The sequence below is a fragment of the Aulonocara sp. 'chitande type north' Nkhata Bay genome, linkage group LG5, assembly GCF_057382095.1.
Source record: "Aulonocara sp. 'chitande type north' Nkhata Bay isolate Kocher_YH1m ecotype deep benthic linkage group LG5, A_spYH_male_GT1.1, whole genome shotgun sequence".
Lineage (NCBI taxonomy): Eukaryota > Metazoa > Chordata > Actinopteri > Cichliformes > Cichlidae > Aulonocara > Aulonocara sp. 'chitande type north' Nkhata Bay.
The window spans coordinates 29,590,400-29,607,005 of record NC_141348.1 but is presented as its reverse complement, the minus strand read 5'-3'; the positions used below and the strand labels follow the sequence as shown (position 1 = coordinate 29,607,005).

At 38.2% G+C, this 16,606-nt stretch overlaps 1 protein-coding gene across 7 annotated transcripts in view; it reads left to right on the top strand.

The window, feature by feature from the left end:
• cfap20dc (CFAP20 domain containing) overlaps positions 1-16,587 on the top strand; it is a 38,071-nt gene extending 21,484 nt beyond the window's left edge. The window contains exons 12-16 of one of the 7 annotated variants that reach the window (XM_086292867.1): positions 3,567-3,887; positions 5,479-5,715; positions 10,762-10,823; positions 14,794-14,847; positions 15,771-16,585. In XM_086292867.1, coding sequence (XP_086148993.1) covers positions 3,567-3,887; positions 5,479-5,715; positions 10,762-10,823; positions 14,794-14,847; positions 15,771-15,780 — 684 coding nt within the window. In that variant the 3' untranslated portion in view covers positions 15,781-16,585. Of the gene's footprint in view, positions 1-3,566; positions 3,888-5,478; positions 5,716-10,761; positions 10,824-14,793; positions 14,889-15,770 lie in introns of all 7 variants that reach the window. The other 6 variants (XM_086292863.1, XM_086292866.1, XM_086292864.1 and 3 more) reach the window with 6 other exon arrangements.
• The last annotated feature ends 19 nt before the right edge of the window (positions 16,588-16,606 follow it).

Genomic DNA, 16,606 nt, shown 5'->3' with positions numbered 1-16,606 from the left:
GTTTGGTCTGTGAGTTTAGGTAGCTATTAGGTGGTTGCTAGGCAACATGACAGACTGATAATATGAATAATTAGTCATTAAATTATTGTTATTGTTGTGAAAATTAAGATAATATAATCCTTTTTATAAGGCGTTAAAGGTCCATAGATGCTACAGATGGGTCATTTTAGGCTGTAGGTGGGTGGTTGCTAGGCAACATCATGACATCAATATAGGATCAAACAATATATGATATATAGATAAGAACTTTCAGGTGTCTAAGATGTACCTGTGTGCCAAGCTTGTTTGCCCAACTCCTAATTGTGTAGGAGGGGTTTGCAGACAGACACTGGATTTGTGTAGTAAGCTTTTGTTATCTATATTTGTAGATTCTGATACCAGCATTCGTTTTTAAAACACAACTCAGTTGCTATCATGAAATAAATTTACAGCAAGATATTAAACTAAATAAGTCATGTATATGTTTTTCTAAAGTGTTGTTTTGTTTTGGACAGGTATTGCAGATTGTGTGTTTGTGTAAATAATAATTTTGCTCTAAAGACATTTAAAAGAACATTATTTTTCCTTATACTTAGGAAAAAAAATGAAAATTTAGACAGAGATTTCAGTTTTGTACATATATTGATGTAATGGAATAATAAGATTTGCATATAAAACCTGGTTTTGATTTATTTGTGTCAGGTTGTTCATTTCTCAACTTGGAGCAATATCATCTTTCAAGGTGTTGCGTCAGCTTCATACAATTCTTTTGAGCAAGCATTTGCTCTTAAACATAGAGAAATATTAAAAGCAAAATAAAGAAATGAACTTTGATTGTATAAACTACTTTGAAATACATTAAAACCTCGTTTATCTTTTTTTTTTTCCAATATTTTCAGGGAAGTGCAGTTTTTTAAATGCAGTACCTAAGCCAATGGACCGTGAATTAGTTCATTAAAATGCATTCAGGCTCATAAAAGCACCCGTATCAGGATTTCAGTAATACATATTGTTTATTGTTTATTCACCTGAATGTAAAAAATTGATAAAGTGTTGAAAAATGAGGGAAAACAAATAACATATAGAGCCGGTAAGCTACAAACCTCAAGGGGCTTGTGATAACCTTTCACCCCACAACAAAGCTCAGAGATGAAAGAAAACACCAAAAAAACAGACAGCATAAGGAAAAAATATTGATCTCCAAGGCCCAAGGAAAGCTTCGAGCTCTTAAATTCATGAGAAACAAAGACTACATTATGAACAAAGAAATGTTTTTGTGATAACAATCTGGTTGTGAGTATGCCACAACTGTGATTCTTTCTATTGTATGAAGAACTGGCAATGGCTGACGTGAAAAGTGAGAGGATAGTAAACAGCATCTTGTTTTAAATACTTAATCTTTCAATTCCATTAGGAGCAGCATTTATTAAAATGAGTGCGATACATCTATTTTTCAGGGTGAGGTATTTAATGCAAGTGATTTGTAATTTTAGTTTTTTTTACTATTGTCATATTTTTTTTTATAACTGTTGCGATGAGTTCTAAGTTTGATCCAGATTTAGAGTAAAAGAACAACTTCATATGAGTAGAACTCCCTTATTCTCTGTCTGCACATACAGTACTGCATGTATGTTCCAAAAGCTAAATACACAGTGCCAGCATCTGGATGATGTAGTTAGCTTTTTACATCTGTGTTGATTACACTTACTTACCTTGGTTCAGGATGGTCAACGGTTTTATTTTTATCCATCCATTTTCTTCCACTTAACTGATTACTTAACTGAAGCCTTTCCCAGCTGTCACAGAGCAAAAGGCAGGGTACACCCTGGAAAGGTCACCAGTCTATCGCAGGGCTAACACATCAGTAATTAACCTAACCTACCCCCAAGCATGTCTTTGAACTGTGAAAGAAAGCCAGAGGGAACCTACAAGTAAGTACAGGGAAAACATGCAAACTTTGCACATAAAGACCCCATCTGGCTGGTCAGTATTAACCTAGGACAGGGGTGGGCAACTCGAGGCCTCGAGGGCTGGTGTCCCTGCAGGTTTTATATGTGTCCTTGAACCAACACAGCTGATTGAAATGGCTAAATTAGCTCCTCAACATGTCCTGAAATTCTCCAGAGGCCTGGTAACGAACTAATCATGTGATTCAGGTGTGTTGACCCAAGGTGAGATCTAAAACCTGCAGGGACACCGGCCCTCGAGGCCTGGAATTGCCCACCCCTGACCTAGGACCTTGTCACACAGTGGAAATTTGTATTTATCTTGTATATTGTTTTTATTCAGATTTTTAGTGTTTATTTATGAGTGTTGTTTTGTTTGCATGGTTTTATTCTGTTTCTATTGCATGGTTTTTAGTGTTTTATGTGACATGGTTTTTATCCACTGTGGACTGGCTGCACATGGGACAAATTAGCTGATAGGGACCACCTGCTGAGGCAGGGGTGTGTCCAGAGGTGGCCTATCAGCTGTGTAAAGACCTTTTAAATACAGGCTAGCTGAGCACTGAAGGAGAGAGGCCCCAGACTGGAAGGTTAATGCGGCGACCAAGTCCTGACCTCATGGAGCGGCAACAGTAAGAGACAACGCGTGTGATTGGCAGCAGGGCAGAGGTTTACCTCTGCCTGCATTTGACACCGACGCAAGGGGAGCTGTGGCGGTGGTCGCATCATGGATTCGGGTGCAGAACGCAAGCCGGGCTGGGAAGTGATGGGCCAGCGGAAGGACAAGAAGATGGGTGGCTCTTTCTTGTCTGCTGAAGACGGAGCTGGCGTGGACTCTGCTCTAAAGGAGGAATTCCTGGCCTGCTGATGGACCCATAATGAACATGTGGCCTAATTATAGCCCCCTGCTATAATTGGGGGGGGGGGTTTAGTGAATGTAGAAAATGGTAGTTTTACGGGTTTTAGAATTGTTTTTAGTAGAGAGCGAACATTTTATTATGTACATTTTAAGGGTGTTTTATTTGTGCTCCCTGGCCTAGTAATAAACTGTTTCTGATCAGACCTGCATTCCTCTCTGTGCCCGTGGTATCTGACTTGCTTGCTCCCCCTTGTATTTTAAAGAATCTTTCTTTTTAGCGTGACATTCTGGCCCGACCGCTTTAGTGTTCGCTACGCGCTACAACCTTCTTATGGTGAGGCAACAGTGCTAACCACTGCAGCACCAAGGTTTTTTTTTTTTCTTCATTTTTGCTGGTATGAATCCAGATTGTAATCTCAATGTGGAAACGAACTGCAAAGGATCAGGTCTCTTTCAAGAATACAGACTTAAATGTGTGATATGCAGATCTCTTTGTGTTGAGTATTCCTTTTAATGCTGAGACGACCAGTGTAGTTCTTGCATATGCAGTATCTTATATAATCTCTTTGGTACAGTAGGATGTGGGTTTGAAACTACAATACCGAGTTGCAGCGCTAAATCTGAAGGTGTGAGAGATTAGCAGATAAGAAGAAAATGCTATTATAAATGTGAGGTTAATTTAAAGCTCAAACACCAAAAGAGAGCACGACAGAAACATTAATCAACTAATGGATAGAATTGAATAATTTTATTTCCCAATGGTGTCCTTGTATTTCTTTCAGGATAACAACTTCACCATGTTCCAACATCAACAAACAAGTGGGTCCAATCTTACATCTCCCAGAACACAACTTGAAGGTCACCCTGGATCTCATAATGTGAACCTAACACCTCCACGTAACACCAGTATGCAGCCTCATTCCAGTGGGAAAGCTGAACCTGGGCTGTTTCCCACACGGTGCTTCTCACCTAATGGACTGGAACAGAAGCGTGGTCCAAGAGTTTCAGAGAAAGTAAACCGGGTTCTTGATGTGAGCAGCAGCATATCAGTTTGTAGAAGACTCCTGCAAGAAGTCAAATTGGATGATTCAAAACAGCACAAGGTAGGGGTTACAATTTTAACAACCATCAGCTCTCACCCAGTATCATGGCTCAGTATTTTTGTGATAGTTACTCATAGCTGAATAGTGCTCAAATTTATTGCTGAAAAAAAAAAAGAGATTCAGATCACCTCTTATTGTGTCAACACCCAGGATGGCATGCTCATTAAGATGTCACACTGACCAGTGAAGACACACTTTACAACCCATGAAAAATCGTGTTCATTTGCATTGAAAAGAAAAAGTTAATATTTGTTTTATTCATATTTTTTATATTTACTTTAAGATCTTTAATTTTATTGTTTCAATTCAATTATTTGCTGAAAATGAGTGGGGTAAGGGGATGCCCATAGCTCAAAATTAGAGAATTAAAATTGCAGCATTACAGAGCTTTTGGACTCATTCAAGCACATTTTTTGGTTTCATGCACTGCAAATTTGCAGTCTTATTGTCTGAGCCTGAGTCTGAGTCACTCACAACAAGCCCCGTAGGCAACTGTTTCCACTAAAAAAGCTTTGATGAGTCCACTACACAATATTTGTCTAGGACCAATCATCAAAAACACAAAGTTATCAAGTGGCAAAAAAGAAAAAAAAGTTGAGACTGAGCAGGCTAGCTCAAACAACCAGACATGTTTGTCTGAAGTTGTTGGAGTCCACAGCAGAATAGAAATGAGGGCTAATGTTTATGTTTTACCCCCTTGAAAATTGATTAATGCAGCATGGTTTAATGAAAATTATTTTGATTAAATTCCATCTTTGGTAGATGGGTTAACTCAATTCTTTTAGTATGCAGTCATAAAGGTGCTGAGCTCTAACTGTGATGTGCAAGTGGGGGTTTGGAGTCCTTGTGGCAAATGTGCAGCTTATTAAAAACTTTGATGTTCGTACACCCAGCTGTCTCTCTTTACTCATAGTAATGTGTGATCACTGCTGATTTGGACAGCTAAAAAGAGCTGGGGAAAAGGTTTGCCGGATCAGTCTATGGTCTGTTACAAATTGAGGTAGGCCCCAGCACCAGTTGAAACGATCCAGGATCAGAGGATAGTCAACTGAAGCGATCACAAGGCCTGAAGGGAGATCTGTCACTTGATGGTTGCTTTCTGCATTTACACAACTTGCTGCTGAGTGATATCCCAGTTTCCTTCATCAGTGTAGCTCCTGACTGCTGATTTGTGCCAACTACAGCAGGCAACATGCAGTGAAGGCTTTGACTGAAAGATTGTCTGATGAATATGACAAGGAGTTTGTTTCCCTCCCTGCAGCCTTGGTTTATTGACTGCTATTGATTCGTCACCAGGGTATCACAAGACTTCCTTACACTTTGTCAGAAAAATCCTGTTACCATAGTCTGCTAAATCAATAGATCCACAGTTAAAAGACATTTCCTCAGTGGGTCAAAACAATGGCGTATGTCCAGAATTGCCTTGAGCTCTATCTGGGACTAAAGCTTATTGTTAAGACTTTCAGTACTTTATTTGTCTGCACAAAACATTATATCAGTGTGTATATCTGACTGTGACTAAGTGCAAGGTATTGTATTGTGGATTGCTCCCAAAAAGGTAATCTCCGTTTTATTGGTGATAAATTTGAAGGAGGAAGAAGAAGATGAGACACTAAAGCCTGTTGATTCCAGTCATTGCGACTCGGACCTGCTCGGCAGTCCGCAGACACAAGATGATGAGGAGCTTCGAATGCTGGCTAGCCTAAAAAGAGAGCAAGAGGAAGATGAATGTAAAGCCTCGGGCCTCAGTGCATCTCAGATCCACCGGTGTAATGTCAGCATCAGCATGAGCAGTGACGATACTTCTACATGGACCCACATCTCTCTGGTCTGTATTGTCCAGCTTTGCTACTCTTCATATTTTATTGACTCTTCACTAACAAGCAGCACATGTGCAGCTCATCTACCACTTACAATCATTAGCACGTTGTTCCTCTTTTTGTCCTCCTGTCTCGAATATTTTGTTTGACCCGGGTTGATCCTCATTCTTGCTCATTTCCATTTCAAACCCCAACTTACACCACCATGAAGTGCTAATGCACCTCTTCCACCAGTATGTTTTTGCATTATAAAAGGTTATTGAGATAGAAATACATTAATTGGCCTCTTCCAGTTTTTAAATATACACTGGCGCAATATCCACAGGTCCCTCAGTGACTAAAAATTATTTAGGTCATTTGAAAATTTCCCCAGAGATCTTTTTAGAATTTAAAGATGGTGCAGTTTTCTCTCGGCTATTGAAGGTCATTTAGATCTATGGTCCATTAACAAAAGTATGTTTCACTTATGGAGAGATAACACTATCATGCCTGGCTCTGCTGAGTCCACTGTAGGATCCCCAGTGAATAAAATCATTACAAATTCTTGAGTTATACGCCTGTTACCATTTCTGTATATTCAGGTATCCATTAATGTCCTAAGATTTAAGGACACAATGAATAGTGCTATTACCTCAGGGATTACCACCTCATTGTTTCTATTGAGGACACAATTATGTGGCCACCAATAAAGACATGTATCTTTAGACCCCACTTTAGGATTTACATTTTACTCTATCATGCCCTGAAGTTATGTTTTTTTTTCTTTCTATCTTTCTTTTTTTTTCAATTAGCTGTTGTGTTTATAATTGTAATGTATGGCAACAGCACCACCAACAGTATTGTAAGAAAACACTTTGCTGATAACGTGAAAGTGAGGAAGATAAAGAAAGATACCACACATTAAACAGATCACAAATGAAGAGAAATAGAGATATAACATTTTAGTGAATCTAACACCTAAAACTTCCATCAAAAGGATAGATTTCTCTAAAAAAAAGACACTAAGTGATTTCAAGACCTAAATAGTCATTGTCTGGGGCTGGGACTCCTCCATTGGCAATGATAATCCATCTCTGGACCCTGGATGTTGTGATTCAAGTGGTTTCTGCTGCTGTGATTTATGGCAGTGCAGACTAAACTTAACCTCCAGACAAACGTGTGCTAAGCTTCCATTACAATGTTGAAAACAAAACACTACAAAAAAAATATATTATATAAAAAAGTGTTATTATTTAATTCTTCAATAAAGAGTCTTACATGTAAAGAAATAAAGAAAAGGGTGCAAGAATAATGGCAGATAAATAATTGTAGTTTCATATTTTTTTGGTAGCTCATTCCTATTTGTAGGCAGCACAGTATTTAAATCCAAGTACAGCTGTTAGAATGTCCTATGACCTGATATTCTAAGTACTGTATTTAAATTTAAGCTCTGAACAAGGCAATCTTTGTAGAAGAGCCTTGTAAATAAACGGCATACAGTCTTGCTCTCTCCCTGTTTGTTAAGGATGAGTATCCCACAAAGAATGACCTGTGATAGATCACAACACACTGTGGTTACGCAAACATGCATATGAGCCACTGTAAAATAATCTCATAAAAAATAGTTTTTTCTGTATAAAAAAAGTAAAATAAATTTCTCTTTCATTTTCTAAGTTGTCTGGGATCCAGTAAGCATCCTACGTATTTAGAAACACTAACAGATTCAGTTTTATGACCATGGGGGGAGTACGCTGGTTACTTTGTGGTGACCTCGTGAATAGCATGCACTTAGTTTTATCACTTTAAACTAAGCTTACTTTTGATGAGAGATTTTGGAAATGCATCAAAAGAGGCTGTAGATTTGCAAAGGTTACATCAAGGGAAGAGCCAGTGGCATATAAAATTGTATAATCTCCATAAAAAAATGTACATTATAGATTAAATGTGACGAATTAGATTTCTGACACAGTGGTATGTTGTCCTAGATGTGAAACATATTCTTTGTGGACACATGGCTACAGCAGTGTCATTTTAGAATAAAAATGATACATTTGCAAATCTGATAATTGCTGTACAAGTGGGAGACTGAGACAAAAAAAAATGTAAGCAGTGTTTTTAGTAATTTAACCTGAAGAGTGATTTTTTTTTTTTTTTTTTTTTTTTTGATAAAGAAAATTGACTAATTTGAAATTCTGGCATCAAAATTGTCTTCAACATAAAGTTACCCTGTCAAACACATCTCACGATGGAATTAAAGATTTAAAAAACATTTAGCCATATCACTTTAATTAATGGGAAGTTGGTAATTAAAAAGTTAAAGTGATTTAATGATTATGTGACTGTGAAATCTACAATAAATCGAAGTGCCAAATGTTTTCTTTTTAATGATTTTACTAAATCAAACGATCAATCTGCAGTTATATGTTGGATTATTATCCAGACCCCGCCACAGTCCTGCAGCCACCCCTCACTCAGCGTCTCAGAGTGCCACTCACTCACAAGTTCTCCTGCTGCACTGAGGGAGACTCAGCGGTGCATCACGCTGTCAAAGTGTGTGCTTTGTTAAGCAGGAGAGGAAGCCGCTGGGATTAATTTGTAAATTTGACTGCTCTGCTTTGGCAAACAGATAATAATGCTTTGTTAATGACACATAAACACTGTTGATCTCTCTCATCTCTGACCAGCTACTTCCACCTCGTAGTTGATGGGTTTGGTTTCTTAGCATTGTTACATACAAAAATCCTGACTATCTGAATGTTGGAACAACACTGGTAAAAACCTTCATCGTGAGAAAAACTGCTTGTTTTTCTCATGATGTGTCTTCTACCAAATAAAAAATACATTATGGACACAAGTCTAGGCCTAAATATTTGATTTTCTTAGGACGGGGTCTTTAAATTTAATGGAGTTTATTATTATTATATGTGTTATTACAAAAATTATATTGGAATGAAGAGTGAGAGGTCTGAGATTTAGTTTTGTAATACAACCCAGTCTGTAATTTTTCATGGGCAGATGTAAAGTGGAAATAAATAATAGAAAATAGCCACTTGAGGGGAATTCAGCCACCATTCATTTGTCTCAAAGAAAATACCTGGTTAAAAAAAGCAGAAAGCTATGGAAATAAATTATCTGTCATTTGTTGACTCGACCTCTCTGCCAAATAGGTTTGTGCAGCATAAGTTTCCAAACAAACACTTTACATGCACTGCTCTGTTTTAATATTTTCCTAATAGATAGTTGCAGAAACAGAAATCAGAACCTAAGACTATGTCGATCAGATACATGTGAAGCTCTTTAGATTTCTGATTGTTTGATCCGGCATACAGGGGAATAAAGGATGTATAATGGTTGATATATAAAGGAAAGAGTCAATAAAGTCCAAGGTGTTTCCACCAGGGAGACAATACAAACATTATAGATGTCAGCTCCAAGAGCAAATGAGAAGTGTGTGGGCTTCGCAGACACACAGCAGATAGTGTGCCAGGCAAGTCATCACATTGACTCCCAAGCTACTGACAGCCAGCGCTGCTATATTGAACATCCTCACCACATTTTGCTGTTTGGTCACGAGGTGATGTTTGTTCAAAATAAGTGATGCACTTCTGTTGGCAGCAGATGTACTTAGTGCTCTCTTTGAAACTGGAGTTCATGCAGGTGCGATCGACCATGTGAGGTACTGGGTTTAATGTTACAGTTGGAATATAGAAATGGTTGCTATTTCCTAGATCCCCAGAGTTTCTCCATCCCTTGACAGGCAAGTAACTCATCATCATCATCATCCTCGGTCCATATTACCAGCAGAATTCCACAGGCTGCAATTTTAGGTCCTGTCTTATTCTAAGAAGGTGATTAGATAAAGAAGGTACGGAAGCATACAGATAGCTAAAATAAACTCAAGAACTGTAAGGACTGCAGCTTCAACATGAGTGCTTCTTCATCAAAGTCATGTAATGTAATAGCCTTTAACAGCCACTACGCTTAAAAATCCTCCTGAGGCTATAATATGGTCTTTAACTTTGACAAGATGGAGAGGGTAATGTGCTTGTGTTTCATGCAGCTGAAAATGAGTATATATTAAAAAGGAAATCATTGCTGTCTTCTACCTGTAATTCTACCTATGCTTTAGGTCCTTCATACTTACAGAGTATAGGGACATCTAAAGTTTTGAACACATTATTAGATTCCACGGATTACTTGATCACGGTTTGTTCACCCTTTATTGCTCACCCATCCCTCCTGTTCCTTGCTGCTCAGATTTGTCATACTTGATTTTTATGCCAAGGCACAAAACATAGAATTAGGTTTTTGCAGTACAAGGATTTTCATCAACTGTTAATTTGTAAAGAAGAAAAAGAAGAAGAAGAGTAAAGGCTAATTTGTGGTTGGACTAAAGCTTTTGTTAACAAAGAAAAATGTTCACTTAGCTTAATTTTCTCAGGTGATGTTCTTTATGTGTAATTTCAGGGAGCCTTGAACGGGCAACTTTGTGGATGTCCTGAACAGCTGTGTCTCCACAAAATGTTGCTCCTCATGCTTTATTTATATCTGAGTGACACCTCACAGCACGACATGGCACAGTTTAATTCTCTGGCAAGACTGCATTAAATGCATTAATTCATGAATCTGCACAGGAAAAATTATAAATTTATCTCTTGATCCTGAAGGACTCAACCTGTATTGCAAAAGTAGTGAAATATCAAAGCACATTGCAGCAGTTGCCTTTGACTCAACGACACGATGTGCACAACAGTAGCAAAAGGCCCAGTGACACTTATCAGTTACAGGTAAGTGTTGTGGCACAATTTTCATAGAGAGACAGGGCGACTGGGCTTAAAAAGGAGTCAAATGGCGGCGACCTTCATTACTGCCTTACTGAATGAAACAGGTCACTCTGAACCAAAAAATATTTTCGATTTTGATGTGCTGCACAAGTAAATCTTTTTCCTTTTTGCGCCTTAATCGAGTACTTGGTGGTCTTTTCAACTGAACCTAATGAGAATTCTTGGGAAAAATGATTTGCATTGGAGCATCTGGTGACATTTTAACACAGCTTTCCTCTACTTCTGCTCTAGCCAACTAATCAGGGACACCACTATCAGACGGAAATGAACCCCTTCCTGCAATCAAACCCCAGGTAAGAAGTGTGTGTTATTACACACACTATTTTTTTTTTTACACATTATTTTTTAGCATTCCAGTGTATTATACATGGAAGTCTGACTATTAACCCTCTCAGGCTCAAATTAAACTTTTTGTTGCTAATGCACAACCAAGTTCTGCAGTGGTACTTCTGAGTAAAAAAAACTCATAAAATATGTATGTGGGGTAATCAGGTTGTTAGTTTTTAACTGTTGCAAATCGGCAACGCCTGCCTTGAGAGGGTTAAGAGACCCTTTATTTAAAATGAATGGACACATATTTTAAATTGTTGATAACTTCGGCAAGTAGAATATAATTTTTAAAGTCCTGCTGGTGTGTACCTTCAAGCCTCTATTTATAATTGGCTCCATCATCTAGATTGGATGGTTATGAGTCAGTGCAATATTTGTTGCTAAATGTCAGCTGTCAGGTAGATTTTCTGAATGGGGCTAACCTTACTCACATGAGTGCAAATAACCTGGAGGTGTGGTAGGTACAGTTCTTTTATTCTCGTAACACAAAATTGATAAGGGTAATAGTAATAGAGAAGCTAATAGAGGAGAATAGTACTGTTCCATCCCCACCCTCCAAATAGAGGCTTCAAGGTATTATTTCATATACAAGATATACATCTGTGGGGCTTTCAGAGTTTGATCGTGTTCATTTCCTTCTGATAGTGGTGCCTCTGATTAGCTGCCCAGAGCAAAGGTAAAAGAAAGCAGTCCGAAGATGTGTCATTGTGCTTGTCAGACTTGTCAGAAGTTGTTAAAGCATTTGTTTGTTTGCTATACAGTAGACATCAGCTTTCAGATTCACCTGAATTCAAAATGCACGTGTTAGATTTTCTGCACAGCAGGGGCTTTGGTTCAGTAATTCATAATGCAAAACAGCCATAAGACACGTTCCACCTTGCTTTGCCTACCTACAGCTTAAAACCAAATAAAATTCTCTTCAAAAAGAAAGAATATTGATGGATGGCTTTGTATTGCTGAGGGCGAAAGAAAAAAAAGTGTTATATCCAGTATCAACTTAAGGCTTATGAAGTGTGAAACAGAATAACAGAAAAGATATTTTAGAAGTTGGAGAAACGCATCCCTCCCCCCAAAAAAGTAAATAACCACCAGAGGTTTATCAAGTAAAGGTAAAGAAATTTTGCAAGCTTTCAAAGACTTCTGAAAACATCCTTTGACATGTGTTGAGAATTACAGATTGTCATTATGTAGCAGTGAAAGGAGAATGACTAGATCCCCCCCCCCTCCCCCCCCGGCCCCTCTCGTACTCGTAAGTTAAATAGGATTTGTCATTGTCAAGGCAAGATGAAGTAAAATGTTTTCTATAACCATCATTTTTGTGTGTGTAAGTGTGTGTGTGTGTGTGTGTGTGTGTGTTTTCTTCTAATGTTCCTTGAAGGGGAAAATAGCTCAGAATTAAGGCTTGAGTCAAACACCTCTTGGAACAGATTCAGTGTGTTGATTTAGAGCACAAGGTGAAAGAGTCTCAGAAATACAGCTCAAATACTTTCAATTTAACAGATTAACACTAGGAGGATATTACTGCCCACTTCACAACACTGAATACCATTATTTCAAACTCGCTTTCAGGTGTTTTTATGCATCTAAAAAACACAAAAAAACAAACTGCGGCAGGGTACGAATAGATCCAGTTCACCTTGGAAGGTTCTAGAGAAATCCTGTAGCCCCACAGCTGGCAGTTATAGAGCCGCGTCCCTGCACACCTCCATCTCTTTGTGAATATAGACAACCATGTGGTCTGTTACACAACCATGTTGTAGGTTACAAAAGAAGACAAAAGAATTGCATCACGGTTTCACTACTGAAATTACGCAACCCCCATCTCTCAAACACATTTGATTTGTTGATGAAAACCAAGGTAGCATGGTGTGGACATGTGTAGACTTCCTTGAGCTGAAATCTTTGTATTTGCATTACTGTATCATGCAGATTTAAAGATTTCAAATTTATCCATCCAGCCGACTGGCAAATATCTAGTTAAGCGATGCTGTTTGATTGAATAACCACTGAAATTAATATTACTGTTCACAAACACTGACGGAGCTCTGCAGCTTCCACAGCTGTAGTCCTGAAATGAGACTTCGAAGTAAGCCTCGATTTACATACTGAATAGCAGCTGCACAGGATTTGTCGTTGTTTTCTTTCATTTCTTTTAGGCATTGCATTCTGAGACACCCTTACAGAGAATTCTATCATGGTGTTTTTTGAGCATCCTGGCACCACTGCAAGGCTTTCTTGCTGTTGAGAGCAACAGCTTCCCTGACAGCTAAAATGCCCCGATTGCTGTGCTTAATGTTGCCAGGGCTTTTCTGGCATTTTAACATGCTTCTTTGCACGTAATAATTGTGTCTGCCTTTGGCTAGAATGCTAAAGTTGAAACAGCAAATAAGGCTGTCAGTGAGACTTTGACTAGAAATACAGTTGTACATTACATACTATTGTGAACTTTTGTTACCACCGTGTGAGACAAACAGAGTTTCTTGATACTGTTTCTTTTCGAGATATTTAGAAAGCTCATTTTCAGTACACTCAACCACTGTGCAAAAGCAGTGTGCTTTCTCTAATTGAATAAAACCAATTTATTCCCTTTATCTCTGGTCTATATTTGGATTATAATGACTTGAAAATCTAAGAGTTTAATCACTCTTGCCAAGTCCCACTTAACAGTTTGAAGTTCAATTTACAGTTCAGTAGCAGAGGCTTTTGTCCTTGAAAATTGCTTCCATTAACTTTTGTACAATGTTCCTGCCTATCACGCAGTCAAATGGGTGTTGAAAAGAAGAGGCGGATGCTTTTGTTAGAAAGAAAAATCAGAGCCTCAACAGAGATAATGCACTTTATCACTTAAAGACATAAAGAATATGAAATGAATGTACGCTTAAATGTATGGGAAGATCAGATAAAAAAGGAAACCTTCTTTCTGTAGGTTTAATGTATCATATAATTTACTCTTGATCATAGGAGGGGTTTTTTATTAGCTATTATCAGAAGACCACATCACTAAAGAGGACTGCTCATAAGTAATTTCTGTATTTTAATATTTCCCAGTAAAGATTTCCCATGGTTTAAAATGGAGCACTGTAACAAAAAATAATTTCCCCCAGGGATCAATAAAGTATTCTGATTCTGATTCTGATTAAAAACATGGACACAAGAGTAGAGCCAGTGAAAATAAAAAGTAGTAGTATTAAGTACACCATGGTGTAAAGGATCACACTGTAGAGATGGCATGAATGGTTTTCTAGTTTAGGTAAAATACTTTGTTTTGAGAAAGAGTGACATTATCAATCGCTGCACTTGATGATGGTGAGGCGGGCTTAGCAGAGAATATTGTGCATAAGACGATTATACTGTAATTCCTCATTAAATATGCTATGATGTGTTCTCATGAGAGGTTTTGTCCAAAGGCAGAAGATGTTAATGCATAATTGCACAACTGATGTATAGCCAAAAATGATTATGGATGCTGTTTAACAAATGAATGTTGCATTGCCTCCAAGTAAAAGAATTCATCTTGTGATATTTTCTCCTCTGGCTGTAATCTGTTACGCCATACTAAAACAGAGCAGTGTTTTCATTTAGTGGAAAATGACTGATGTATAGTTGTAGCCTGAGTACATCGCAGACAGGGAGGATAAACTCATTTAGAGAGAAATGAAGTCATGCTCTCTCTGAAGCAGGCAAGGTTAAGACCCCTACTCCGTGCCCGAATGTGGACACTTGGAAGTCACAGCTTGAGTCAAAATCTAATAAGTGATCCTTCAAGTAAAACTGTGGAGCTGCAGGAGAAGTGGCTCAAGGACAGTGGGAGCTTAGATGGGCTTCTCAGAACCCACGATGATGGGACTTCATTGTTAAAATGTCATAGAGTAGGTTGGTAAGTGTAATGGTATGTGTTGTCATGTCTGTCTGCTTTTATGGTCTTTTCCCTAGGGAATGGATGGATGTGCTCAGCCCTCCTATTATGCCTCCCAGCCAGCAGAGAAGGTCAGGCAACACATGGAACAATGGGGGAAGTCTAGTCAGAGGTACAGAAACCTTCATATTAGTCCCTTTGCCTGCAGACTGCCTTTTTGTATGTGAAAGTCAGGAAGACAGAAAACAATCCAGTGCTGTAGCATTAACACTAATGGCATAAATGGATACAGCTAATGGAAACATTCACTGATGTCAGAGCTTGCAGAAATGTTAGGGTACAGAAATCCACCAAAGACTACACACAACATGGTGGGAAAGCAGGTGAAACTGTATCTAATTAAGAATAAAAAAAAAAAAAAATAAGAGTGAAGGTCTGTGTCCTCCACATTATGCCAAAGGTCACAAGAGACAGGCTCATTACAGGTCTGTACCCCCTAGACACATGGACAAGGTTAATTGATGAAACCTTTCCAGTTTACAACATCATTTTTAAAGCTCTTACACAATGTGTCTTATAATTAGTTTTCATTATTGTTGCCCGAGTTCTGATAAGATAAAATGTTCGTCCCGGAGCATTCCATAACCTTTTTAGTGTTTAACTGCCCGTCAATTTAACAGCTAAATTCTCATGCTTTAAAGTCGTGGGGATTACAGGGAATCTCTTTACAGCTTCATAATGTGGTACTGGGCCTGGGTGTCTTGGGTCTTGATTGATGAAGAAAAAAATGGCAGCGGCAGAAAACTTAAATCCACCTGAGTCTGAAGGTCACCCCACCATCCAGACTTCTCATTTTATTCCAGTAACAGCTGACAGAGTAGGCTCTTATTCATATCTGCTATGGCTATTCCGGTGTGCATTAAAAACATGATGTCTTACACTTATACATTTTATTTGTGCAAATTCCATTATGGATCGCTGTTGTACTGTTAGTTATGTACTTTTTGAACAGCTATACCCAGTGCCGCTTAATGGTTCTCTGGCTTTATTGCAGGAGGAGATGAGTCAGTGAAGGAAGAGGAGAACGAGGATGAGTATTTGAATCTGCTCTATGATCCTTGCCTGAACTGCTATTTTGATCCAAAGACAGGAAAGTACTATGAACTGGCATAACTTGAAGTCAATTAGAGCCAAAAATAATAAATCAAATTGAAAGTGGATGAATGGCTTCAGGATTTATCAGCTGAGCTTATTGATCGGTATTGAATTCCCAATTCAGAAAAAAATCACTTTCTGTCTATCCGTTCATTTGTGGAAGCTAACAGGAGCTTTGTGTCACCATATGTAGTGTCATGTAAGCCTGTAAGAGCCTGGGAATGTAATACAGATACTTGCTTTTTGAAAGTTCTTGCTTATTCATTCGCACATGTGATGCTAAAAAGAGTCTGTTCATGAAGCTTGGCTGGCAAACTCTTATCGGGCTTCCTGAAAGAACGTACTGAATCTGTGATATTTCAGTTTTACATGTTACAATACAGATAATTTATGGTGTCACAAAATCATAAAACCATGCTGTGCGTATGTGTAATGTGAATTAAATTAAATTTGAAATAGCAGTGGTTTGAATTTCTTGTGTTTATCTGGATTTAAAATGAGTAATTTGACAGAATTGGGACAAGGATAAAGGAAGATGATTGTTTTTTAATATACTCAATGCATGTAAAAATCTTCAAAATTAGGATCTCATGGCCTGCAACTGTAACTGGGAGTACAACAGGCGGATTGCTCATGAGGCTGGCAAGTCTTTTCGTCAGTCTCGCCAAATCACTCATCACACCTGATGAGCGCCTGATACCAGCTTGAATCATTATTTTCAGCCTGATATAAACT